The 27,650-nt window shown below is 37.6% G+C and overlaps 2 protein-coding genes across 5 annotated transcripts in view; one reads left to right on the top strand and one right to left on the bottom strand.

Moving 5' to 3' along the window:
• The first annotated feature begins 598 nt into the window (after positions 1-598).
• Positions 599-13,430, top strand: flot1b (flotillin 1b). Its single transcript, XM_065261092.1, has 13 exons — positions 599-730; positions 1,502-1,556; positions 2,403-2,478; positions 6,782-6,872; positions 6,952-7,095; positions 7,247-7,366; positions 7,461-7,556; positions 7,640-7,792; positions 8,487-8,668; positions 8,760-8,805; positions 8,953-9,090; positions 9,234-9,398; positions 11,504-13,430. The coding sequence occupies exons 2-13, from the start codon at positions 1,514-1,516 to the stop codon at positions 11,525-11,527; spliced, it is 1,278 nt and encodes a 425-aa protein (XP_065117164.1). The 5' UTR covers positions 599-730; positions 1,502-1,513; the 3' UTR covers positions 11,528-13,430.
• Positions 13,431-13,766: 336 nt separating this feature from the next.
• The window catches only part of ddr1 (discoidin domain receptor tyrosine kinase 1), a 42,949-nt gene continuing 29,065 nt past the window's right edge, over positions 13,767-27,650 (bottom strand). For 2 of the 4 annotated variants that reach the window (XM_065261088.2, XM_065261087.2), the window contains exons 8-19: positions 26,920-27,169; positions 26,429-26,545; positions 23,777-23,824; positions 23,011-23,162; positions 20,414-20,615; positions 19,669-19,782; positions 18,915-19,201; positions 18,645-18,772; positions 18,276-18,473; positions 17,931-18,195; positions 17,671-17,820; positions 13,767-17,601 (exon numbers count right to left, since the gene is read on the bottom strand). In XM_065261088.2, coding sequence (XP_065117160.1) covers positions 17,461-17,601; positions 17,671-17,820; positions 17,931-18,195; positions 18,276-18,473; positions 18,645-18,772; positions 18,915-19,201; positions 19,669-19,782; positions 20,414-20,615; positions 23,011-23,162; positions 23,777-23,824; positions 26,429-26,545; positions 26,920-27,169 — 2,052 coding nt within the window. In that variant the 3' untranslated portion in view covers positions 13,767-17,460. The remainder of the gene's footprint in view (positions 17,602-17,670; positions 17,821-17,930; positions 18,196-18,275; positions 18,474-18,644; positions 18,773-18,914; positions 19,202-19,668; positions 19,783-20,413; positions 20,616-23,010; positions 23,163-23,776; positions 23,825-26,428; positions 26,546-26,919; positions 27,170-27,650) is intronic. The other 2 variants (XM_073811624.1, XM_073811623.1) reach the window with 2 other exon arrangements.

The raw sequence follows: 27,650 nt of genomic DNA, 5'->3' as shown, positions 1-27,650 counted from the left end.
TATTATGATGATTCGAATAAATGCTAAATAGATTTTTAAAAACACGTTTGTGTAGAAATAACCACTTTAATAACTACAACAACCAATTTAGATTTAAGTTTTTACAGAATTGACAGAACATCTGTTATAACAGTTACAAAAATGGATAAAGTTGGCCTTCTGTATTTTGTTTAAAGCACAGTATATAATGTATGAACTACAAAAATCAGAAGGCGTTTTTTATAGAAGCGTTTTGATCCTCATTCAACAGCAGAGAGCAGTGTTTCCCACCGAGTGTCTCAAAACCTACTCAGCTGCCTACATTAATCCTCAACAGCATTTTGAACACCACCAGTCATTAGAGCAACTATTTTGAGACACGGCTGAAGCCTGCGGAGGTCGAATATGCGGGCTGCATACGTCATTAAGCCTGGTTTATTTAAATTAACTGAGCATTATTTTCGCAAGTCATAAGCATATTACAACAATTTACGATTAACTAAGAATAAAAGTCTACTTATAATTGTTAATATTTTGAAATAAGACAGACTTGATGACGTATGGGGCCTGGAAATGCGACCCCCAGAGGCTGCAGCTGAGCCTTCTGATTGAGAAACGGCCACGACCTTGCTGTTTTGAATAGGCGTGGCTAACACTGCGTGATTACGATAGACGAGCCTTTCTTACTACCGACAAGAGTGTGATCATTCTTTTACGCACTTACTTCATTTGAACAAAATTTCAGCAATCGGTAAGAACTTATAAACTTATTGCAGATATTACGGAGTGTCGAGACGGGTTATTCTCAACACCAAAGTAAACTTTAATCGTGTGAAATCCCTTAGCTGTTGCTAGGGGATAGCCGAGCATTTCCTGTTATGTTGCAAAATAAGTAGCACAAGTTTGTTTTTCTAAACAGGTAACTTATAAGCAATAATATACAACTCGCACAGCACATCTTGTGTTTTTTAATAATTTTACGTCCAGATCAAGATTTGTTTTAGGAAACTTAAATGAAGAGTAAGTTAACTATCGATGAGTATAGTGGCGTATAGTGGCGTATGTCTCATATTTCATTAATATTCAAATGCAGAAGTGCATCAATTGTACATGAACTGTCGAGTTTATTTTCAGTGGTTGAATGGTTCTGTTTAGCTTTAGGGTTTCGACTGTAAATTTTAATAAACAAAATTTGAGGCGCAATTTGATTTCTAACACGGTAATACCGTGCTATGCAGATCTCTTTTAACAGTAACAAAAATGGAACTCTGTTTGTGATTTACAGTCTAAATTAAAACCTACATATTTCATTAAGGGACAGAAAGAGATGAACATGACTAGACTAACCCAAATTAGATTAACAGAGGTTTACCATTACATAAAACTACTGGAGTAACCAACACTACACACTGAACCACAGAGATTGTCTAGTAACGTTACTGCTTACCATGTCCTAAATATGCTCAGCATGTGTTGATCTACAGATTGAAGGTTTTTAAATAGTGCTGCTTTCTTTCCACAGAGCTAATTTAAGATGTTTTACACTTGTGGTCCCAATGAGGCGATGGTGGTCTCAGGTATGCAGCAGCTGTTCTGCATTACTACACGCATGTTTTACTGTATTATTACTCATGTGAAGCTGCAAGTCAAAGATGTTTACATTTACTTATTATACACAATGATTGCAATCAAATGAGACTGTAAAAGTGAGCAAAAATTGCACCAATACAGATAATTTTAATACTACTTTACTATATTTTCACTATATGTTATGCAGTTAATAAGCTGTTTGATTGGACAACATTGATTGGCTTGATATCCTTCAGAGAAGTAATCTGTAATGATAAAAGGGATCAATGGTGTTGTGCAAACCCCATTTTTTGTCTTAAGCAATACCCTTGCATGTTTAAATAGCTGCTTTTATGTGTGCAGCAATATTGCAGAACCGGTTGTATTGAATTGACTTTCATTCATACAGTAGGTCAAAACAGACACAAAGTTCACTGTAATAGCTGTGATATTTTGTTCAGTGGTTACACATTAAGATTGCTTTTGAGGACCACAACAGGCTCACATTTGTTACATGATTAACATAGTTGTTGAATCATATTATGCCAACTTGGAGGCAAAAATTAAATCATCAGGTCTATTGTGTCTCGCTCACACTCAATCTCTGGAATGGGTTGTGCTTTGTAAACACATGACTGCCGGTGATGTCGACATGCAGTCACAGGAAATGTGGTTATGTGGCTTTTCTATCGAAAATCCAATGGTGTGGCATTGCTGTGCTTTATCCGTCATTACATTGAAGGATTTTAGACATTTTAAACTAAAGGACACTGCTACTATGTATTTTTTTATAAAGTAAGTATAGTCATCTAATACCAGCATGCAAAAAACCTGTCCCTCTTTGTGTATTTCAGGCTGCGGCCGCTCCCCTCCTTTGCTGATTGCTGGAGGAAGAGTGTTTGTTTTACCCTGCATTCAGAAAATCCAGCGGTATGTATTGAATTTCAATAGAAGGTGGACTTTTAAAACATGTACGCGCTTGAGCATGTGTTGGTGCACGGAAAACGTCTTCTTTCACCAGGTGCCGTAGGGTGAATTTTGTGTAATTCCAAAATTGACTGGAAGTTACAAGCCACCTAATTTATAGGAATTCGGACCAATGCAGATGATTTTGGCAGTAGAGTCTGGTGTTTACATTCCACTCTAAGATTGATGAATCTTTCTGTCCTTGTAGTAAAACCTCCATCCCATTTTGTAGATATCTAAAGATGAATTTGCTAATGATCCAACAAATGTGTCTGTAATGGCCAACAGCTGTGTTCAGATGTCCACCTCATTCTCTCTCCACCACACCAACAGTCTCGTATGTCAACAATCACATATGTGAGGTCAATGCTGTGTGCATGTCTGATCCGGGGCTTTAAAACATGTTATTGCTTGTGGATGAAGTTATATTATGTAGTGTAATATTCACGCCCACAGTGAATTATCACTGGTCCAAAAGATTATGTGTAAGTGATGTGTTTTATAAAGGCAAAAAGTTACTCAAGGCTTGTGCTGTATCATGGGTAAGGGTTTGCAAGCACTCCAATTCACATTGACTTAATCACAATACAGCACAGCCTCTCGTACCTTTTTGCTTTTATATAAAACAATACAAATATGACTGCAAAAAAATAAATAATTTATCAGTGCAACTTTTATGAAATAAAATCACAAAAGCCTTCCTTCCACTGGATAAAGTAGTCCCTGACCAGCTATTAACAGCAACAAAATGTTTCACATATGGGTCAATGACATGAGATGCATATTCTGGTGTCCGGGGGCATTATGTGCTATAAAAATAACATGTAACGTGTTTATAACATGTCACTTTATTCTATAAATATTTGGTTCGAACTTTGAATACATTTAGATGATTTATTTAAATGATAAATACTAATTTTTGGTTTGGTATCTGAAGGGTGTGAAATGGTAGATGGGCAACTGTCTGTGCAAATTAGCAGTGAAGACTTTTTAAATTTTTAAAAATAAAATTATTTTTATTTGATGTTCGAAACCTTTCCTATAAACAAATTTCTCAAATATTAGTAGTTGTTGGGATATTAGAACAATTTAAAAACTTTTTTCCAAAAATGTGGATGTTCTCAAACTTCAAGGTAGTACAATCATGGGACTAAGAAGTTAAAAAGCATAAACAGCATAAACATGATTATATACCTATATGTATATGTATAAATACCTATAATTGTTGTATTTTTAAAAAACTATTCATGAAGTTGATATCACACGCAAAATCTTATACCAGCATCCAAGTAGAAAAGTCATTGCAGAGGTCAGGTGGTGCAACCAGAAAGTCAAAGGGTGCTACTGCTGTGAATGCCCCTGAGAAATAAAAAACATTAAGCTAAATAATTTAGTTAATAATTTTAGTTTCAATAGATGGAAGTTAAGGTTGTCTATGATTACTTTTTTAAATTATTGTTTTAAAAATGTATAGTTCTCAAATATTAATTTTATGGTAAAATTGTTTTACACTATCAAACTATTTTCAGGATTATAATTTTAAATGGCACTATCAAATAAACATACAATCAGCATGACACAGGGAGCGCATTAAAACTTATCTGGCAAATAGGCTGGTTGTACCACCTGACATTTTTTATGGAAATATAGTGGGAAAAATATTAAAATATACTGAAATGATGTTCAATAAACAAAACTTTTAAACACATTGCTTTATACATAACAATATGCATTAAATCCTTTTTTTAAATATATATATTTTAAATATGTTTTAAGCATAGGTGTCATTTACACTGGGGACGCTGGGGACATGTCCCCACCACTTTTTGAAATGGCTGATTTTGTCCCCACCACTTTTTGGAAGCATTTGGTTAAAATGTTCTGAAAAATCAAACAAAACCTTTGCGACTTACACTGCAAAAATGTCTTTCTTACTTAGTATTTTTGTCTTGTTTTCAGTAGAAATATCTAAAATTCTTAAATAAAGATGATTTTCTTGATGAGCAAAATGACCTAAGAAAATAAGTCTAGTTTTTAGACAAAAAATATAAACTTTACGTGAATTTGTGATTAAAACAAGCAAAAATATCTGCCAATGGGTTGAGAAAAAAAATCTAAAAATAAGATTTTTAGAAAGAAAAAAACACTTAATTTAAGCAAAATCTTCTCACACCATTGGCAGATATTTTTGCCTGTTTTAAGCACAAACTCACTTAAATTGTATATTTTTTGTCTAAAAACTAGACTTATTTTCTTATTAGATTAGACTTATTTTGCTCATCAAGAAAATACATCTTGATTTAAAATTTTTTACTTTCTACTGAAAACAAGACAAAAATACTAGGTAAGAAAGTCAGATTTTCAAGAAAAAAAAATCTTAGTATTTTTTTTGTTTTCAGTAAAAATATCTAAAAATTCTTAAATTAAGATGCTTTTTCTTGATAAACAAAAATCTAGTTTTTAGACCAAAAATATCAATAAGCAAAAAATCTGAATTTTTCTTGAATTTAATTTTTCAATATTTTTTGCTTACCCAATTGGCAGATTTTTTTGCTTGTTTTATTCACAGAATCACTTACATTTGATATTTTTGATCTTAATTTAAGAATTTTTAGATATTTTACTGAAAACAAGACAAACATACAAAGAACATTTCTTCTTGAAAATCATTTTTTGCAGTGTACGACTGGTTTTGTGGTCCATGGTCACATGTTGAAATTATGATTTTTACAGTATGGTGTTTTTGCACTGTTCGGTTGAGCTGGTGTTGCAGGGACTATTACATTAGCCTGGTCCAACCAGACTCTCGTACATTCATTTCATTTGTACAAAGAGTCTGGCCACGCTCCATTGCAAAGCGTTACTTCCATTAAGGAGGGTCCATTGTTGAAGTTTAAAACTATTGGATCTGCCCAGAGTCACTCAGGATCTGCCAAAGCCAATCGCTAACGTGAAACCGTCCGGAAACAACAAGTCAGAATAATCAGACAAACTTTAACTTCTGTATATTCGGCAGTTTTGCAACAACAGACCGAATAGCTTTTCTCACGTCTTTCTCCGCTGCCATTACTGAACTAGAACTCAAACTGACGCACGACCTCAACGTCATCGTTCTTAGCCACCCCCATCTGTTCGTTGATTGGTCCTGCAGATTTTTGCAGGAGAAAACAAAACTCTATAGAGCAGTCCCAGACGTACTGCTGAAGCGAAATGAAAATTAAGCGGAAGCACGTAGGAGGGCGGAGCCAGCTACTGTTACATGTGCAGTCAACATTGTTAAGGGTTTTATGCTGAGTATTTTTGTGTTGTGGACCACACATTTTTGATGCGCCGTTATTCAATATTTTTCCCGTCCTGCTGTAATGTTTTTTCATCTGATCTTTTGTCCCCACCACTTTTCAACACAAACTGACGCCCCTGGTTTTAAGGAGCTTGTTTTATCATTATCCCATTGGGTGCTGTGGTCATAGCTGTGTTTTATCAAAAAATAAAACAGTTATTGACCGATCAAAATCAAAGACTGGAACTGACCGTTTATACATTTATTACAATACCTGTAATGATTCTAGCATTATGTACAAAGAGAACTTTAAGTATCCATTCAGATGTTTAGTTAAAGGGATAGTTCACTTTAAAATGAAAATTCTGTCATCATTTACTCATCCTCATGTTGTTCTAAACCTGTATGAATTTCTTTTTTTCTGATGAACACAAAAGAAGATATTTTGAGAAATTATGGTAAACACACAGGTGACCATTGACTTCCATAGTAGGAAAAAATTAATTTATTTTTGGAAGTATTGTGATAAATGATAAAGAAAATATTTTGATAAATTATGGTGAGCACACATTTGATGGTACCCATTACATTCCATCATATTTTTTATTCCTTTATATTAATGGTCACTATCTGCTGTTTGTTTACCATCATTTCTCAAAATATCTTATTTTGTGTTCATCAGAAAAAAATAAATTCATACAGGTTTAGAACAACATGATAATGAGTAAATGATGACAGAATTTTCATTTTAAAGTGAACTATCCCTTTAAGAGCAGGATGACACAGCACCTTTAAGTATCACACATGTTCTGATTGTTTTGCTTCATACAGTATTCTGCTTTTATGGACGATAAAGTGATTATTTGTGCTGAAAACATGTTAGGATATAGATTAGATCTCTGCACAGATTTAAAATAAATCAGTAACTGCTGTATCTGCCTTATTCTTTTATACCATTTGTTTATGCTTTAGTTTTCTTTCTTCCAGGATATCTCTTAATACTCTCACTCTTAATGTGAAGAGTGATAAGGTCTACACCAGACATGGAGTACCTATCTCAGTGACAGGCATTGCCCAGGTTAGTGATACACACAAACAATGCAAAAGCTCCAAACTCAAGTGTACAGTCTATGAAACCTGTCACCCTTTCTCTGCAGGTGAAGATCCAGGGGCAAAATAAAGAAATGCTGGCCGCAGCTTGCCAGATGTTCATGGGGAAGTCCGAGACTGAGATCTCTCAGATTGCTTTGGAGACTCTTGAGGGACATCAGAGAGCCATTATCGCTCATCTGACTGTGGAGGTACAGAGAACAAAAAGTCTGTTTTTAAAACCAGAGGCCCAAATCCCTGACCTATATACTCGATCAACCCAGAGACACTAGAGACAAGATCATTATTTAATGCTTAATTATATAAAAGTGACATTTATCATCTTTATCTTTCTTTCTGCAGGAGATTTACCAGGACCGTAAAAAGTTTTCAGAGCAGGTATTTAAGGTCGCCTCCTCTGACCTGGTCAATATGGGGATCGGTGTTGTCAGCTACACACTCAAAGATGTTCATGATGATCAGGTGACCTTTTCTGAGCTCTACATACAATTATTAATAAAAATAAGTGAGTGTATGTATACTTCAGTATTAAACTCACCTGTACTCTCTCACACAGGGTTATCTCGTCTCTCTGGGTAAAGCTCGTACCGCTCAGGTGCAAAAAGACGCTCGTATCGGAGAGGCTCAGTTTAAGAGAGATGCTGTTATGAGGGTCAGATACTTTTTTACTTTTCTTGTAAGTGTTGAATGGTTTTGAACAAAACTAAATGTGTACATGTGTGTGTTTGTGTGTAGGAGGCTCATGCAATGCAGGAGAAGGTCTCTGCTCAGTATAAGAATGAGATTGAGATGGCCAAAGCCCAGAGAGACTTTGAGCTCAAGAAGGCCGCCTATGACGTTGAGGTCAATACCAAGAAGGCGGAGTCTGAAATGGCCTATCAGCTTCAGGTATTACTAACATCCTAAATAGATGTGCAATATTTGATGTCCATCTGCGAGAGGAAATTGTATCATTCGCTTCGTTTCCATATGTCTTGGAACATCACACGTTTAAGTCCAAAACTCGGCTCCATTTAACATTTGCTCTGATCGGCTCTGTTTCGAACGTCATTATAACTTATTAATTTTATGTAAATCATCTCTTAAGTTAAAAATTTCAGGAATTTTAGGAAAAATATCTACAACTATGAAACTTTAACAGCATATGTGACCCTGGACCACAAAACCAGTTGTAAGTCGCATGGGTATATTTGTAGAAAAGCCAAAAATATATTGCATGGGTCAAAATTATTGACTTTTCATTTAATTATTTTGATGTATCCCCATTCACTCCACAAGGTCATTACAGCAGTAAGCCAGTAGAGAGTGCTAAAAGCAATCTTGTCATTAGTAATGTGTTGTTGAAGGACTTCATGTGGACTTTGAACTTTAAATGCAATTTTTTTTCACCCTCAGATTCCAGATTTCACATTTTTGCATCTCAGCCAAATATTGTCCTATCATAACAAACCATACATCAGTGGTTTGTATAAATCTCAATTTAAAAAGATCTTACGACTGGTTTTGTGGTCCATGGTCACGTATGTGATATGTTGCTTGGTCACCTCAAGTGTTAAACTTTATCCTTTGTTACCTGCAATAGGTGGCTAAGACAAAGCAGCGCATCGAGGAGGAAAAGATGCAGGTTCAGGTTGTGGAGCGCACACAGCAGATCACCCTGCAGGAGCAGGAGATCACCCGTAGGGAGAAAGAACTGGAAGCTAAGGTCAGAAAGCCAGCTGATGCTGAGAGATATCGTGTCGAGAAGCTCGCTGAGGCAATGAGGTGAAAACATCACGTTTGATGTATAACAGAAATCCAGTGGTGTCCAAGTATGAAACCACATTAAATCGTATTTTTTTTTCTCATCTAACAGACTACAGTTGATCATGGAGGCAGAAGCTGAGGCCGAATCCATCAGAGTGAGTTCATGAATCCCTCCATGCTGGTGACATTGGGTGTAAACCACACAACATCTCCACACCCTGTTGTCTTTTACCGTGCTCTTGCTGTGTGACACATATCTTCCTCTCACATTCTCCATCTATCTCTTATTTCTTATCTCTCAGATGAGGGGAGAGGCCGAGGCCTTCGCGTTGGAGGCGAAGGGTCGCGCTGAAGCAGAGCAGATGGCCAAAAAGGCAGAAGCTTTTAAAGAGTACAAAGAGGGAGCCATGGTGGACATGCTGCTTGAGACACTCCCACTGGTTAGTCTTATCAGTTTCTCAATTCCTAACAGAGCATTTCATTAGCTGGCCAAAGGATTTTAAGGGGACCTCCGTACTGATAAAATATAAATAGGAACAGTGAAAAGAGGATGTATGTTTAATATTGTCCTCCACACCTTTAGATGGCAGAGGAGATCAGCAAGCCACTCGCTTCAGTCCAGAAGGTCACCATGGTGTCCAGTGGAGGGTCAGAAGTGGGTGCGGCTAAACTGGCTGGAGAGGTTCTGGATATTATGAGTCGCCTGCCGATGACGGTGGAAAAACTGACTGGAGTAAAAATTTCACAGGTGAACATAATTTCTACTTAAGTCACACAGTAACAAAGAAAACCATTAAAATACTCGACTTAATTGTACTGTTGATAGAATGTTTAGTGGTCTACATAAACATATTTTTATAAATATATAAATCTTAAAGGAAAACACCACCGTTTTTCAATATTTTACTATGTTTTTACCTCAACTTAGATGAATGAATACATCCCTGTCTTTTTTCAATGCGTTCACTTTTAATCTTTGTTCAGCGTGTTGTGAATGTGTTAGCATTTAGGCTAGCCCCATTCATTCCTATGGCTCCAAACGGGATGAATTTAGAAGCCACCAAACACTTCCATGTTTTCCCCATTTAAAGACTGTTACATGAGTAGTTACACCAGTAAGTATGGTGGAACAAAATAAAACTTTTGTTTGAAGCCATAGGAATGAATGCGGCTAGGCTAAATGCTAACACATTCACGAAGTGCTGTACAAAGATTAAAAGTGCAAGCATTGAAAAAAGATGGGCTTAAATGTAATAAATATTCTTCTTTCGACATAAGATACCTTGATTGAACTGAAGTTATCTTCAGTTCAACCAAACTTAAAATACAGTAAAGTGTAGTTGAAAAATCTAGTCACAGTGTTTCACAGACAAGGCTTAAGGCTAGTCCTAGACTAAAACACATGTTTGAGCAGTCTCAACTGAAAATAACTTTTACTGAAGGATCTTAAAATATGCCAGTGCCATTGATTTGGCGTATTTATAAAAGATGCTTAAAGGGACACTCCACTTTTTTTGAAAATAGGCTAATTTTTCAGCTCCCCTATTAAACATTTAATTTTTACCGTTTTGAAATCCATTTAGCTGATCTCCGGGTCTGGCGTTACCACTTTTAGCATAGCTTAGCATAATTCATTGAATCTGATTAGACCATTAGCATCGCGCTCAGAAATAACCAAAGAGCTTCGATATTTTTCCTTTTTAAAACTTGACTCTTTTGTAGTTACATTGTGTACTAAGACTGATGGAAATTTAAAAGTTGTGATTTTCTTGGCAGATATGGCTAGGAACTATACTCTTATTCTGGCGTAATAATCTAGGACTTGCTGCCGTAACATGGCTGCAGCAGGCGCAATGATATTACACAATGCCCGAAAATAGTCCCGTGCCATTAAAAGTTACCAAGTAGGAAAAATTGTAAAAAAGGAAAAATCTCGGAACTCTTTGGTTATCTTTGATGGTGATGCTAATGGTCTAATCAGATTCAATAGATTATGCTAAACTATGCCAAAAGTCAGCTGAATAGATTCCAAAATGGTAAAAATCAAATGTTAAACTCTAGGGGAGCTGAAAACTGTTTTCAAAAAAATTGGAGTGTCCCTTTAAACATTTAACTAAGGTGTAGTCCTGGCTTTAGCTAAGCCTATAAGATGGGTTCCTCTAGCTTAATTGGTTTAGCAACACAAAGCTGAAGCGTTCAATCCCAAGATCACATATACTGCTAAAAAAGGTATAACTTGAAAACAACTCGCTTAACGTTAAAGCATCTGCCAAATGCGTAAACGTAAAATCACAATGCATGCTTTTGTCATACATACTTGACTCATTCCCCGGTGGCCTTTATTATTAATTTTTTTTTTTTTTGAAAGTTGCCCGCCAGCATTTTTTGTGATTTGTCACAAAAGTTTCACAAAATGCCTTCCAGGAAAATTTTCTTTAAAAAATATATAAACATACAAATATATCAAATTAAAAAAATCAGACCCTCTATATTTTTCCTCCGCTTATAAACTTTTAAATATGGGTATTTTTCTTAATAAAGAAACTTTTTTTAGCAAAAAGCTGAAATAATTGCACTTTTTGTGAAGAAATTTTGTTAGAGATCAGATTCAGAATGATTATAAAATTTTAAATGAGTTTAAAATTAGTAAATATTTTTTTGCTTTAGTTTTTTTATTGGGTAAGTGCGCCATCGTGTCGATAATCACTGTATTACAGATTAACATAAAAACTAATCAGGAACATGTTTCTCTTAATTGACGATATAACTCATCAATGGCGGGGAAAGAGTAAAATCTTATTCACACCTGTTTTCTTCTCTACAAACATTAAATGCTGCTGTCTTTTTTCCCAGGTTCCCTCAACCCGCATGGGTTAATGGAGTTCACTAAGACAGAATCGACTTTAATCCGCTGTGATGTTGGATTTTAACTCTTTCGGTCTATGTATGCTTGAATGCATGCCTGTGTTTATACTGAACCTGGAACCTCAATGTTATTGTAGTTGTTTTTTGTTATCCACCATATTGTAACCTTTGATATTTTTACACCAGGCTTTGTGAATTATATGCTTTTATAACATTATATAATCATTTTGTAGGTTAGTTGACTTAAGAGCCTCTCTGATTTGTAATAGTTTAAGGCAGTACAATCTCAGTTTTTCATCTGTGAATAGATTCTGTCCTTGTGCCTCTTGATTCTGCTAGGTTTCTTTCAGAACCAAAGTGCATTTAAGATTAATGCATACACATTTACCTCAAGTGCATTATTGAAGCCATATTGCATGTTGCCTTACATATACACGTGGCTGGTTGCATAAACTGTTTAAACTCTTTAAACTGCCTTTTTTCTTTAAGTTGGTCATAACTTTTTCATTCAGTTACATGAAACTGAAAATTAAAGGACCAGTATGTAAGAAATTTATATCAATTAATCATAAAAGGGCCCTGATATGTCACTAGACATTAAGAAATCATTTTCATCTCAAATACTTATATCGCTGACAACATTGATCCAGCAAGGATATTGTCATTTAAAAAGTGGAGTTGCAGCCCTCAACTGATGTTTATGTTGTCATGTTGTATTTTGGCCACCAGTTGTGTGATGGCAGTACCAGTTTTAGCCACAAGTTTTGTGATTGCAGTACCAGTTTTGACCACAATCCTACATACTGTTCCTTTAAGACACAGTCTTAACTAAGTGGCTATGTTTATGCAACCGGCCACTGATCTATCAAAAGCATAGACTTAACACTGAAATGTGATGCTACATTTATGCCTTTTTACTAAATCTCTCTGTGACTGTTCACTATAGCTGCTTTAAAGTTACATGCTGTGAAAAATATCTCATTAGAAGGTCATTGGCTAAAGATATTTTCCTTAAAACTATGAAACAAAAGGTTATTGACATACCTGTATATAGAGCAGATAATAGTTTTGTTTTACTATTCAGCGTCTGTGCGCTCAGTTCTGCTCTGTGGTTTATAAAGGGATTTTTACAGCAAGTTGAAAAATGAGAAGGTGAGGTGCAAGTTGATGGACAAACAGGAAAAAGAAGAAGAGAAATTGGTTAGGTTTTCAGTACATACCACAAACAGGTCTTGATGGCCACAGAAACTTCAGGGGAACACTGATGTCGCTTTCATTTCTCATGTAATACAGTGCATGGAGAAGACAGTTAATCTTTATATTTGACTGTACTGTAATGTAATGTAAAGTATATAATAACACAAGATGCAATCCTATGCATCTTCTCACAAAGTGCCTCAAATCAGCTGCCTCACTGAATCGGACTATCTGACTAATCTGCCATGGCACAACAGTTGTGTTTCAGTGCTATTTGGGGCAGTTTCTCAGACTGGGCTTATCCAATCCAAGATTAAAATGCATGTTTGAGCTGCTTTAATTTAAAAACAACTTGCTCTGACTAATTTTAACATATATCAGTGACATTGTTTTGTCTCAAGAATCACACATGAATCACACTTTTTAAATGTTCTAATATAAATGAGGCCTAGTCCTGGATTAACCTAAACCCTGTCCGGGAAACCACCCCATTATCAGATACTTTAATGTCTCATGTCCAATACAGTCAATGTTTTGCAATAAGTTTTTATTCAGGTGTTGGGGCTTGTTCATTTGTTTTAACGTATGACATCTTTTCACTAAATCTTTGCCTTTATATTCAATGAATGTAGATGTTAAAACTGACTAATCTCCATGGCCAGGCTGAGATTCATGTTTGTTTTATTAAACATAATAAACTATTCTGTATGCGTTGTCATCTATAACTAGTCTTTTTTTGTCTTGTATGTGTGCACAAACCTACACTGTAAAATTTGTAAATTGTATTTTTCTGCTGCCTAAATGTTTTGGTTAAATCAACTCAGATTTACAAGTTATTTCAATTTACTATTATTTATCTTAACTAGAGATGAGTTATAACTTGTAAAATATAGTTGAAATAAGTCAACTTCCTCATTGCTTGTCAAGATAAAGAGTAGTAAGTTGAAATGACTTAAACCCTAAAAAGGCAGCAAAGATTTTTTTACAGTGTATAGATGACAATACCGTATGTAAACTGTGTTTGATTGTAAATAAAAACACGCCATAGTTTGGATTTTATTTGAAAAGATTTATTAAAACACCTACAAAAATAGACAAGACAGGCATCGACTAACACAAGCAGAAAGTCTAACACAGAGACAGACAAACCCCGATTAATAACAGATAGCAAATATTAATAAAGAAAATTATGTCCTATGAATTATTTACATTTTTTATGAAACATGAATAGGCGACATAACCGAGGACAGAACATGCCCAATACTGTGTTTATAAAAATATAAAGTTTAGTTTAGGGCTTCAGTGTACCAAAGAAGGTTCAATGTCATTCAATAAGCATAGTCGGCATAGCAACATAACCATTTATGAATCACATTTTTCTTGAGTATATTACAGTATATATATATAGGGGTAACTTGTGTGGCTTTGTAGCTCTCCACCCCTCCTACCCACATCCCCTTACTTTTAAATGTAAGACAGTTCACACACCAGTCTCTGTAATGAGTTGTATTAAAGGTACAGCACCACTGAGTCTTAAAGGGATAGCTCACACAAAAATGAAAATTCTGTCATCATGTATTCACACCTGTATACATGATTTTAAGCACCATTGCCTTCCATAATAGGTTTAAAAAAAACTATGGAAGTCAATGGTGCTCCAAAACAAAATCTTCATTGGAGTTCAGCAGACCAAAGAAACGCATACAGGTTAAGAACGACACAAGGGTCGTTTTTCATTTATGGGTGAACTATCCCTTTAAGAGCTCTTTGCATTATGTCAAAGAAACAAACTTTGGGTTTAAAAGTGCATGGACAATATTTACACAGGCACACGACACCCTCAATAACTCATTATGCTGGCCAAAACCAATAAGCCAGTTTCATAAATTACATACTTTAAGATGTGCACCCAAGCATCACCAGTCTCTCTGCATGTGCCCAATGAATTTACATAGTAAGTCAATGTTATAACATTGGTAACACTTATCAGTATCATATACATTTCTATTCTGTTGGTTTCCATGTTTATTAATCTCTCTCTCTCTCTCTCTCTCTCTCTCTCTCTCTCTCTCTCTCTACATACATATATCTTATAAGCCGTGACTCATACCGAATCCCTTCAAAATGCAAGTGCATTAGATCTACATTACAATGCATCCATTATTATATCTGGCATTGACACACACGAACTGCAAAAGTCTAGTTGAACCCAGATTAACTGATGAACTAGTTCCCACAAGTTCAGAATCAACACAGAAAGTTTAGTTCAAGTCATTTCTTGTACTATCAAGTGACTACACAACAACTCACATTTACAGTCAATGGAGGAGTGTTAGTTGACCTAGATTATGTGTGCTGACAGACAGGGGTGGAGCCACAAATATCTATCTTCAAGGCTTGTATTGAGATGTGTTTCAAATATCAGACATATTTTCAGACAGAATTACACAGGTTTCCCTTTTTTTGTGCTTCAGTTTCTCTGTATTTACTCAGAATGGTTATGATGCCCCGTAACACTGTGCCCTAATGAAACGCTTTCAGCCACAAGCAATGTAACTCTCCACACTGTACACAACACAGCCACATTTGATGATGTTTAAATCTACAGTTTTGCCCACCAGAAGATTTCACAGTAGACGGAGCAACCTAGCACAACATCACAGAAATGTTCAATTGCTGGTCTATTGTTGTAGGGTTAACAGCCAAGATTTGAATGTAAACTTGTATTGCTTGTCGCTTGTGGCTAGGGCATGTTTGTAAGGGATTTTATTCCTAGAATAGTTCAAATATATTGTTGATTTTAAAACATCCCACATTATGTAAATGTAGAATGATAAATGAGCATTTCTGTTTTTTTTCCAGTATGCAAATAACCCTCCACCACAGAAAAGCCATAAAAACTGGCTAATACATCTTAAAATTCTCTACATGACCACAATGGTAGCAAAGTTAGACTGAATTTCAATTTACTGTTAGATGAGGCATCAAGTAAATTGTAAATGTTATTTACTATTATTCACTATGCAAGTAGAAAAGAAAAACACACAATTTCTGTTACTCTTTTGTAGCATGTATATGCAAAATGTGAAAATTTTGCCCATAGAAAAACAGTTTCTAGAGCTACTTTTGTGCTGCCTGTCACCTATACCTACAAAACCCTCCACCAGTTACTAGGATTATTTGTAGAAATCGTTTCAGTGTTCAGGGAATGAAAAACAGTTTAATTAGCTGGGTTAGAGGATCAGAATTTAAGGTTCAGATGCCGAGCAACATTTTATCCCAAAATCAATTCAATATTTATCGCCCTTAGGGTAAGGACACACCAAACTGACACCAACAAAGCAGCGCAGACTCTGAGGTCGGCTCACATTGCCCACGTGCTGGCTACGTCTGGGTCGTGGGTCCAAAGTTGCCCTGACACACCAAACAGACTGTGGCCAACTATCACATCCATTCTGTGCTTGCGTGTGATGAGATACTTTTCGGTACCAGTAGGTGGCAGTAATTAGTGTTTATTACCCAAAACGGAAACCGAAAAAGCTACCCTGTGTCCCAAGTTGCATAATATCCATCCTAAATATTATTTGAAATTAAAATTAGTATTTCCCAAATAATAGTATGTTAAAAATGAGTATCCATAAAGTTCCGGGTTGGTCTACTGTTTTAGGTAAAAATTCGAAGTGTAGAGATCCATGGACATTCAACAATGGCTGATATTACCCACAGCTCACCACCCGGTTTAGTTGCGCTACACAAAATTAACAAATTAAATAATTGACACAAATAAAAAATTTTTTAAATGTAGACTTTTTCCAGGCACATCGTTGCCACAGCCAGTTAAAAATACTTCAACTTGATAGAATCCCGCATCGGAAAGCGTGTTGGAAAAGAGGAAAGCACCACGGTCACGTTTTCCGCACGGCTTTAGACCCGAAATGTGGATGGGCCCCTTAAACTACAGCAGAAATGTCACATGACAAATAATGAATGAAGAAAGTACACTACATATCCGTCATGTCTTATAAGCCACGTCTTTTTAAATATGCATGTAAAGGAATGAAAGATGAAAAAAATGTTCTGTGTGTTGACTTCATCACTTCCATTTTTCTTCTTGTGCACTTGTTGGCTATGCCAAACAGCCAATCAGAATGATTCGACTCGCAGACGAACCACCGCCAATTACGGCATGGTGAATCAGCCAAAAAGAAGATGACGTTGCCTTACTTTATCTGGAAAACTAACTCAGATGCTGAAAACCTGCCCGAACGCTGACAGTCGGCTTGGTGTGTACCAGGCTTTAGTCTTGTAACTAGTCCTCTCAAAACATAACAGACCTTAACTTCACTACGGGAATCAAATGAAACATTTCCAGACAGTTTTCAATTATTTATACTTAAATAGAAAAGAGTCACCTGGCTATTACTGTTGTGCATTCTGGGAAATCTAAGCTCTGTGAAACCAAATACTGTGGAATGACAATGAAATAAGTAACAGTGGGGGAACAGCATTTAAACGGGATAAAATGTTGCCTTAAGATTTGAGAATCTAAGGATGAAGGGGTGAAAAACGGGTCATTTATGGGCACCGAACCTGCGGTTTTGTTCGCCCCAACCCACGAACATAAAATAAACTAATTTACATAAGAGTGCTTAGATGTGTTTGTGTAAAAAACACACCACCAGTCTGTGGTCCATACACACATTCTTTCATCCACCCCCTGTGTCCGGTCTCCGCCCCCTCGCTTTTTTTTAAACCATGTTCATGGCGTCTTCAGTGAGAAAGGAGTGAATGTACGCAAAAGAAGGGCGTAGTTTACAGTCTCTGTTCCAGCAGCTAAGCATCAGCTCGTATAAACCTTGCGGGCACACGGCTGGGCGAGCCAGGTACACCTAAAACAGAGAGAGAGAGATTATGCATACTGTATGTTTTCTGCGAGTTGATGTGTGAAGCATACACACCTGTCTCCCCTGGTCTCTGAAGAACTCCCCGGCGTTGTCAATGACCTGCTCATCGGTCATGTGACTGTACGGCTGCTCCTGACACACGCTTAGCATCTCCCATAGCGTCACGCCAAATGCCCAAACGTCACTCGCTGTAGTGAACTTCCCCTACACAAACGCATACAAAGATGAATGTCATGTAGTGTACTAGCATAACAACATCATAAACTTCAATCAACATCATCATATTTATTATGTTTATCACGTGGTGTGCTCACCATAAGAATGCACTCCCATGCCATCCAGCGAATCGGCAGCACAGCTCTGCCCTGTATCCTGTAGTAATCGCCAGCATAGAGGTTCCGGCTCATGCCGAAGTCTGCTATCTTTATTTGACGCTCCCCGTTTCCGTCCTCCACCTCGCCCCGCTCTCCGCCCACCAAGCAGTTTCGTGTGGCCAGGTCCCGGTGCACGAAGTTCAGTGATGCCAGGAACTTCATCCCGGATGCGATCTGACTTGCCATGGAGATCAAAGCTGGGTAGCTGAGACAGAGGGATATTCAGCATTAAAATGCGTTGATATTTTTGCTATACTGTTAAACTGTTTTGTGTAAACTGTGTACCTGATGGTCGGCGTGTTATGTAAGGGTCCGGTCTTGTCCAGCAATGCTCTGTGGGATAGGTACTGATTGAGGTCTCCGCTCTCCATGTACTCCGTGACCATACAGAGTGGATCACTGCTCACGCACACACCGAGCAGACGGATGATATTTGGATCCTTCAGGCGAGATAAAATCTTCACCTCTTTTAGAAAGTCGTTCCTGTAAGTGCATGATAAGAATGAAACATAAAAAAATGACAGAATAGAATTAGGTCCGTTATTTAGATCTCCAAACATTAAAATGAATTATTTTACTGTGATAATAATGTATCAATGTATGCAAATATTTCATATAGCATCATTTATTTTCACTGTGACTACTTAAAGTTACCTGGCATTTTTAGATGCATCTGGCCTTAAAATCTTAACAGCCACCAGCAGAGGGCGACCTTTCCTGACATTAAATGGGAACTCCAGATTTGTAAGGTCCTGTGGGTTTTCAATCTCACACAAGTGAACCTAAATGGCAGCACATAATAAGCACAGATATAAAGAGAGCACAGCTTTACTTTTGACAATATTATCAGCTTGGCAGCAAGAATTTAATAAAGGTAGAAGACGCCTAGTATTTGAAGAATGTTCGTATAAGCGCAAGCTGTACCTCGCCAAACTGGCCCTCTCCCAACTTTTCTTTGAATATAAGTCGTTCCCGTGCTAGCTCAGGTAACGGCGGGCAGTCAGTGGGTGTGGCTGAGAGAGCTGGGACTGCATATGTGTTGTTCCCACTAACTCCTTGTAGACTGATGATGTCAGCCTCGGCATAATGAGGAACACTCCCCGAGGCTTCTCCATAATGAAGCCCTGATAGACAAGGGGGCGGGGCTCCAGGATAAGGAGGCGGGCCCTCCTGAATGGGCAGGCCTTTATCAACCATATCAATAGCACAGGCTGAGATAAAACATGAAAGTCAAAAGTGAACTGAGCGAAGATGTAACTGAAACCTACGAATTTATGAGTGGTTATGAACTGCAAACATGCACAAACAGAAACAAACTGTTAGTTGATAAAAACTTTGTACTAACCCTCAATATAAATACTTTCCATGCAACACAAAATGATACATTTTGAGTCTGAACCAACATGATGGTAAGTAAATGTTGAATATAAAATATAGTTTTATGTGAACTGTCCCACAAAGCATACCCCTCCACTCCCCTATGTGCTCGAACAGCACCACACCCTGACAAAACTATCCCTTATCATTTGAATGAATACGTGTATATTCCTCTCTGCTATTTAGGGCCCATCGTATAACCCTAGCTGTTACCTTAAGGACTTCTGGTGACTTTAACGGCTCCCTTTGAAGAGCACCACCCTTAGCCCTTTTAGGGTAATATAAACCCCCTATCTCTTACCCTGGGACAGGTTTTGGGGCTTTTCTTGCTGGCTGTGGCAGTTTGTCAGCCTGTTGGGACCATGTGTCAGGTCAGACAGGAGAAGATGATAGGCTGGGTTGTTTAACAGCAGTGCTAGGAATCCACAAGTCCACAAAATGGTACAACACCACAAGACATACCACAAAACGACACAACACAACAGTGTGAGGGGTCACCACATGACAAAAACGACACAGGAAAATGCCACAACCACAACCAAACCACAGCACAATACAGACGAACGAACAAACCAAACACAAACATGAGACGACACCACAGCAAAACACAAACAACAGGGCTGTTAAGGGTGGACAGGGCAAACCAGTCACAAATGAGATGCACAGACACAACAGGCAGTGTTATCAAATCAATAATGATGCAGGCTGTTAATCATTTTCATTCTGTTTTCAGATATTATTTCATGTTGATTAATGAATACAAACACACAATGATTCAGAATAATATACAGATTCGGCATGATGGCAGTAATGGCAGATTCAATGAGTTAAACCAGGAATATGTTAGGAAGTATGGAGTGTATGTTGTGGAAAAAATCCCTCCTTTATTTTAATCACCTTGTCTTTCCAGCATATAGGACAGTGGGGCTTTGTCTCCGGTTATTGAATTTGACTAAAGTACCTTTTCTGATGTGGTTTTGGCAGTGCTGTTTATTCTTTATGGTGCACTTCTGTATAAAGTCTCTTTGTGTCTATGTATGTGTTACCTGTGCTGTCACACTGCTCTCGGGACCGCAGTACAGTGCTGGGCTCCTGGTATTCGCCCTCTCGCTCTCTGTCATCAGGGTAAGTGTGTATGCGCTGGTAGCGACTGGAGTAGGTATGCGTGTTGGTGTTGTTGATCACCACGTTGTCCGACGGAACTGAAAGGTGAACGCGTAGCTCATCGCTGGAGAGACTGCCCTGTGCCTGAATATACAAATAAAAAAAAAACAAAGTCTGTGTAAAGGAATATTAAATGTGTTCTGAGTTCGTCACAATTTTTAAAAATAAGCAGAATTCTCTGCTCTCAAACGCTGGAGGTGTGTCCGCTGTTGGCACTGAAACCATGCCCACTTGTGAAAAAACTGTCAGATAGTGTTAAATCTAGGGATGCACCGATGGGATTTTTTGGGCCGAAACCGATTTAAACAGACAACTTCTGGCCAATACCGATGCCGATATTAAACACTTGTATACAATATTCTACAGTTGGTCTATTTGCTAGTTTATTTCTGCATCAAATTATTTTTACTGAACATGGATTGGATCTAATTAACATTCAACTGACCAACATAATAAGAAAGGCACAAATTAAGCTAAAACAAATATAATAAGACAACATGACAAACTTTAAAGGTGATTTTTGCTATTCAGCATTTCTTTTATAAACAACATTAACTAATTTTTTACATAAAATGGATTTCTTTATGCAGTTAATTAATAAACAATCGGTATCGGCCTTTCTCGTGCTATTGCCGATATGCCGATGGTTTCAAATTCATAAAAAATCGGCTGCATCACTAGTTAAAACCTAAATGGATGTTACTGATGCACTGATGCTAATGCACTAGTTATTAATTTGTTAGGGGCGGGGCCATGCCCGGTGGCTCCAGTGAGCCATCGAATCCCTGCCAGAAATGGTGAAAAACTGTTTAATGGTCTAACTCAAGGGACAACCTTCCATTCTCTATTGTCAAGCCAGCATGGAAGTGTCTTTAACTGCCATTCATCCACTGGCTGCTAGAGACTGGCTACAAAGGGGAGTCAAACCCATAGACCCCCCATGTTAATATGCCCAACATAACCGAGGGGCAACCTTTCAATCTCTCTGATAAAGCCAACAGACGGTTTCAGCAGTAACAACATAAACAAGCAGCTTTTGTGAAAATAACACGTAACTTCCGATAAACTCTGCTAAGAATAAATAACAACGGAGTCCTTTTAAAGTAGTTTATTTATACAACAAGCAAAATAAACAACACGTAGATTACCTAGGAAACCAAAACATTTGTTATTTTCGATAAGGTATTTGTTCAAGAGTTCAGTTTAGCAACTAGTCAGACCATTAAACAAACAGAAATTGGAAGTAAAGTTCCGACCAGACACGTAATCGTTTGATGAAAGTGATTTAAACTGCAATTCATTGACTGGCCACTAGAGGCTGGCTCCAAAAGTGAGTCAATTCCCATAGACCCCAACTTTAGAGTAGAAAATAATATGTTTACGCCCTGGTACAAAACTTGTTTTTGGTCTATATAGCAACTTTGCCATTCATGACAACTGTGAGGGGGTGAATTTTTTTGTAACTCATCTGTTTAAATTATATTAAGCCTTAAAGTTCTGCATAATTAAGGGCGTGGCCACTTGAGTGCCGGTTGAACAGCCACTGCTGTCACTAGAGTCGAGCTAGGAAGGAGTGGTTTCAGTAACCAGTCACCTCAGCTTCACCCACGTCACGCCTCTTTACCCATTTTCGGATATCTGCGAGTGATGCGCGGTGATGCACGGCAAGATGGCCACAGCAGGCACCGACCACTATTGTCTTCAGAAACCTATGGGTGAAGTCACGGACACTACGTCCATCTTTGTTTACAGTCTATGAACATAACATATGTTTACAGCCTGAAACAAAAAATGTTTTTGGTCTATATAGCTAATTTTGCCCTTCATGACAACTGTGAGGGGGTAAATAAGGGTGTGGTCACTTGCATGACAGTTGAACTGCCGCCTGCTGTCACTACCGTCAAGCTAGGTGGGTGTGGTTTCAGCAAGCAGGCACCTAAGGGCCACCCACGTCCCGCCTCTTTGCCGGTTTCGGTTATCTAAAGCTTTTCACCAACCTACGGGTGATTTTTAATAGTATATGGCAGGGGTCCTGGGGTGCCGATGTCCTGCAGATTTTAGCTCCAACCCTGATAAAACCTTGCCTACCTGTAGTTTTTAGTTGACTCTTTAGACCTTGATTAGCTTATTCAGGTCTGCTTGATTAAGGCTGAAGCTAAACTCTGCAGGACATCGGTCTTACTTCACAATTCAATACTAGTTCATGGTTCACAGTTTTTGTAACGTGTTTCAGCAATACATTTCTAACATTTATAATATGTTTACAGTAGCAACAATTTTCTGAATCGACTTAACTTGAAACACTTATGAAATTAAAATTGGAGCAATGTGAACATCTGCTAGTTTCTTCCATAAAATTGTAGATTCGCTTTTGTAAAAATGGACCCAACAATACTGATAACTCATATTGTTTGTAGGGGCGTGTACAGTTTTTGTCCAATTAACACTTTTTACAATTAAAATGTCCCCTTCTTCCTACCTTTCCGAGTAGCTTCTTCCAGTATTGCCTCCACAGTATGACAGCTATGACAGCTAATAGAAGCAGAATAATTCCAACCAGGCAACCAATCAGGATGGCGGTGTTGCTGCTGTCGTCTTTGGCCACAGGTAGCCCCGCCCTTGGAGTGATGACTGGAAACAACAGTTATGTGATTACAAAGATGCACTAATGTATGCTTATAAATTTTGGACCTACAGAGTAAAACCAAAGGCACCTCTACCATGAAATATGATGGGTGTTAATATTTTCATGGTCTGACACACTTTCTGTGCTCTGACGGGATCTGTTACTTATCCACACTCTCTGCGTGCAAGTATAAGTGCTTATGTCTGTAAATTTAGGAGGCAGCTGTTGTTTTGGGGGTTGTAATAAGCTTTGACGCGAGTAAATGAGCTGTGAGAGTGGGCAAAATACTAAAGTTGGGGGAACTGAAGTTAAAGACATACAGGACCAGCCTGTATTTCACAATTGAGGCTTTATGAAATGGGTTTATGAAATCAATTACTCAAAACAATAGATGATTGTTACAGTCACATAACACAATCAAACCATGCAACAGCAAAATAAATTCTCTTCAGGCTTCAAAATGGACACATGCACGCACACTTTACCGCAAAACAGATTTTATCTGAGGGCAGGATTTTGAACATCATAAAGCACTGCAAAACATGCTTTAAAAATCAAAGACATAATAACAAGCATGGAGATAATACTCTTTTCTTCTCCATGTTTCTCTCTCTCTCACCTGTTGACATGCTGCTGGGCAGCACAAGGGAAGTGTTCATGAGGTCTTCTGGAAAAATGAGGTTGTACAGGTCAGAATAGAGAGAATAAGAGAAATGATGTGCGGGGAGAATGAGGAGCAGAGAGGCACAAGGCAAGATGATGAAATTGTCATTGTCGGGGAGAAACCTCGTAGCTTTCATCACGTAAAAAAAATTAGTACTATTGGACATTCAACAAATCTGTCTGTTGGTTTTGCAAATATTAACTCATTCCCCACCAGCCATTTTTTTAAAAGCTGCCTGCCAGCATTTTTTTGTGATTTTCACAAAAGTTTCATAAAATGCCTTCCAGGAAAATTTTATTTTTATAAATATATAAACATACAAATATATCAAATGAAAGAACAGACCCTATGCTTTCAAACAAACAAAAGGGGAAAAAACATTTCATTCTATCTACTGTATATTTTTTTCTCCACTTATAAACTCTTAAATATGGGTGAAATCTTTTTAGCAAAAAGCTAAAATAATTGCATTTTTGTGAAGGAATTTTGGTAGAGATCAGATTCAGAACGATTATCAAAAGATACACAGAGTTTAAAATTTGTAAATAAAGTTTTGGCTTCAGTTGTTTCATAAATTGGGTCTAGTGGATAATCGCGGTATTACAGATTAATAGAAAAATTTATCAGGAACACGTTTTTTATGCAAATTTTTTCTCTTAATTAACTTGTAAATGGTGGGGAAAGAGTTAAAAGTAATATTAAAAAGAGCTTGTGACTAAACCGTGTAACTTCTAGCCTTGTAATTGGATGGTCAAACTGTCAATAAAACCTCATAACTTCACCCCATCCCTATTGTGAATGTAGCCCTGCAAAAATTTTTAACAGTCTTTTGCAAATGTTTTACGTATTCGAGAGCAGAGAACAGAGTCTTAGGGCCAGATTTACTAAACGGGGCAAATTAGCAAAGGAGCGCAATTCCAAAAAAGCGCAGATAGGGGTGGTTATTTCTGCGGGTTATTTACTATAAAAACGCAAATTAAATAACACAGGCGCAACAGCTGATTTCCATAATGACCAATGCAAGGTACTAAGAGCAGCGCATATTAGTTCATAGTCTTTGGGGTGGTTTCGGGGACAGGGATTAGCTTAAACTGTTAAGCGTCGTTGTCCCGATATTTTGAATACCGTAATACAGAGGTCCCCAACCACCGGGTCGCGACCCAGTACTGGGTCGTGGACAAGTTGCCATCGGGTCGCAAGAACGTCCCGAAAAAATTTGTATAATAGCCACGTAATAGCTTAATCGGGTATTTTGTACTGTAAGAGCCGACTTCAAATAACATCAATCATTTCCACTTTTGAACAGAGCCGCGCTCTCTCTCTTTTTCTCCGCCTCTCTCTCTCTCTCTCTACCAGCGCATCAGCGATCACATTGCTGTCATAAGAGTTTGAGCATACAGTACTTCTAAAACACAATCAATCAAAGAATTGCGGAGGTATGACTTTATGAATCATTTGCAAATGTATGTCGCAATGATGTACATATGCGGAGACGTTCAAATGTGTGACAGCGCAAATGACTGAAAAGTAATTATTTTATTCTTCTTTAAAACAACTTCAGAATTATCCATCGATCGTAGCACCATGATCAAAATAAACTATTAGGCTAATAATATTTTAACGGCTACACTTTTAACGTAGGTTTGCAAGGAACCTAAACTTGTCAATCATCATTAATCATGGTAAACGTGAGTCTCCGTGCCTCTGCGCCCAGCCGCAATTCTTCTGGCATCTGTCCTCCTTCACTGCATTTTTCTTCTCTTGTTACTTGGAATTGGGTCTCGAGCCCGACCAAGATTCGAGCTGCCTTCGAGAACAGCAAGCCAAGTTCGTTTAGGTTCCATTAATTATTAAGACTAAATGGGCAGGCAAACTAGTAAAAACAATGAAAGTAAAAAACAATCCGCCAAAATATACTATAGTCTAAATAAAGCAATTGTTAATTTTCCTAATGCATGGTTGTTATCTTTACTTCCGTTTAAACGTAAATTTCGAAAAGGAGGATTTTCTGCACGTTTGAACAGCAACTCAGCGAGGGTTTGCACTGACACAAGCTGTTAGTAAATCTGGCCCTTGGTGTAGTATTTGTATATATACTTATATTATATAAAGTTTAAACAATATAAACTTTGTCAACAGAGTATTAAATTATGTGATATACTAGGTTTCTGCCCGACAGTGAGGAAATATGAGCGAGGGCATGTGGTGGTGAAGCTGTGCCGTTCTTTAGAAATGCACTTTTCTTTTCAAATTCACCAGCTTTATTCTAACTACTCATGATAGAGATGGAAACAAAGTATTGAAAAAAGATTCTCATTGCATGAGTTTCAATAATGGTTTCCGAAAAACAAATGACTCATTTGAGCTTGTTCTTTGTATTGTATTACTCTCAAATCAAGTCTTCCAATGAAAAACAATGTACTTATGCGTACAAAGATGTTTGTGTGTATTTACAGCTTTACTTAAACCACTGACAAACATTTCTTCAAAAATACCCATAAATTGAACCCAAATTAGAACCAGAATTGTAACTACTTTTGCTACTAATGCACAAACAATGCTGTGTACACGCACGCATGATACAGGGCTGCTGGTCATGTGACTCACCGATAGAGCTGCTGGTGATGTTTGCCGTGCTGTGGGTGTCCAGATGGGTGACATTGATAGGAGGTGTGGTGGATGAAGGAAGAGGAAGAAGAGGGATAGAACCGTCCTCAAAGGGCACTGGAGATGCGAACCATAGATGACAGAGAGAGAATCAGTATGTTTTATCAGTATATACCTGTAATTTTAAACCAATCAAGTGTCTCTAATCAATTTAAATCAGGAGTCTAGAAGACATTGATGCTCGATATGCGGCTTTTAAATAATAATGTGGAATAAAGTCTCACTTTTCCATAAATTGCTCATTAAGATGTTGTCTTAGACATGTCAGATGTAAGAACTTTATATCACATAATTATAAGATCCCTTTACTATGAGTTAACTAATTCATTGGCACATACCGGTGTGAAGATTAGACAGATCTATCAGGATAAGTACAATAAAAATAATATGGTGCGATGTTTTGTGGTAAGAGGTGAGATGTGTTTGTGTACCAGAGAAGAAGCTGATTTCACTAATGAGTAGCCAACGATCACTGAAAGCAAAGCGACAGCGGAGAATTTGAGCCGGCCGTCCTCCGAGAGGCAGTGAGATGATGCGGGACGAGGGGTCGTGCAGGTCGGACAGTGGCACCTGAAGGCTGAGCGGAGGCTCCGCCCACGGGCTCAACAGACTAGGCTTAAACTCACACACCACCCCGCTGAACACCCGCACATTCTGAGTGTGTCTATTATTGCTGTGCACCTGAAACACACACAGAGAGAGAAAAAAAATATTATAAAAAACATAACCGGGTAGTTATATGCAAGTAGACACTGCCAAAGCATGGCAGGGGTATTTGGGGGATGGGTTACAGACATTTGGGTTGTGATGTCACAAAATGTTAGTCTCAGTATGCATCTTAATCAACAAAATCTGCAGCTGTACAAATCAGCATTGGGAAAACATTTCTGCATGTTGTTACGTGGTTTCACAAAAACAAAGTAAGCTATGGAAAAACAACAGATAGTGAATAGGTTTGGGATAAGGAGATTATTTTGAGAAAGAGACAGTGTGGTGTTGTAAATCATCTTTGAAAGCATGTAAGGAGGTGCTTGTTGTGTTAGGAAATGTTTGACTGGAAACGCCTCTGTTTCTATTCCTCAAGTATCTTTTGGGAATTAACTACACAATACACAGTGATTAAAAGGAGGTCTGTTTTAAACAGTAGGAAGCCACAGGAAAA

Source organism: Paramisgurnus dabryanus, chromosome 13 (assembly GCF_030506205.2).
Source record: "Paramisgurnus dabryanus chromosome 13, PD_genome_1.1, whole genome shotgun sequence".
NCBI lineage: Eukaryota > Metazoa > Chordata > Actinopteri > Cypriniformes > Cobitidae > Paramisgurnus > Paramisgurnus dabryanus.
The sequence above is the reverse complement of the archived record's forward strand: the minus strand, read 5'-3'. Positions and strand labels throughout refer to the sequence as shown.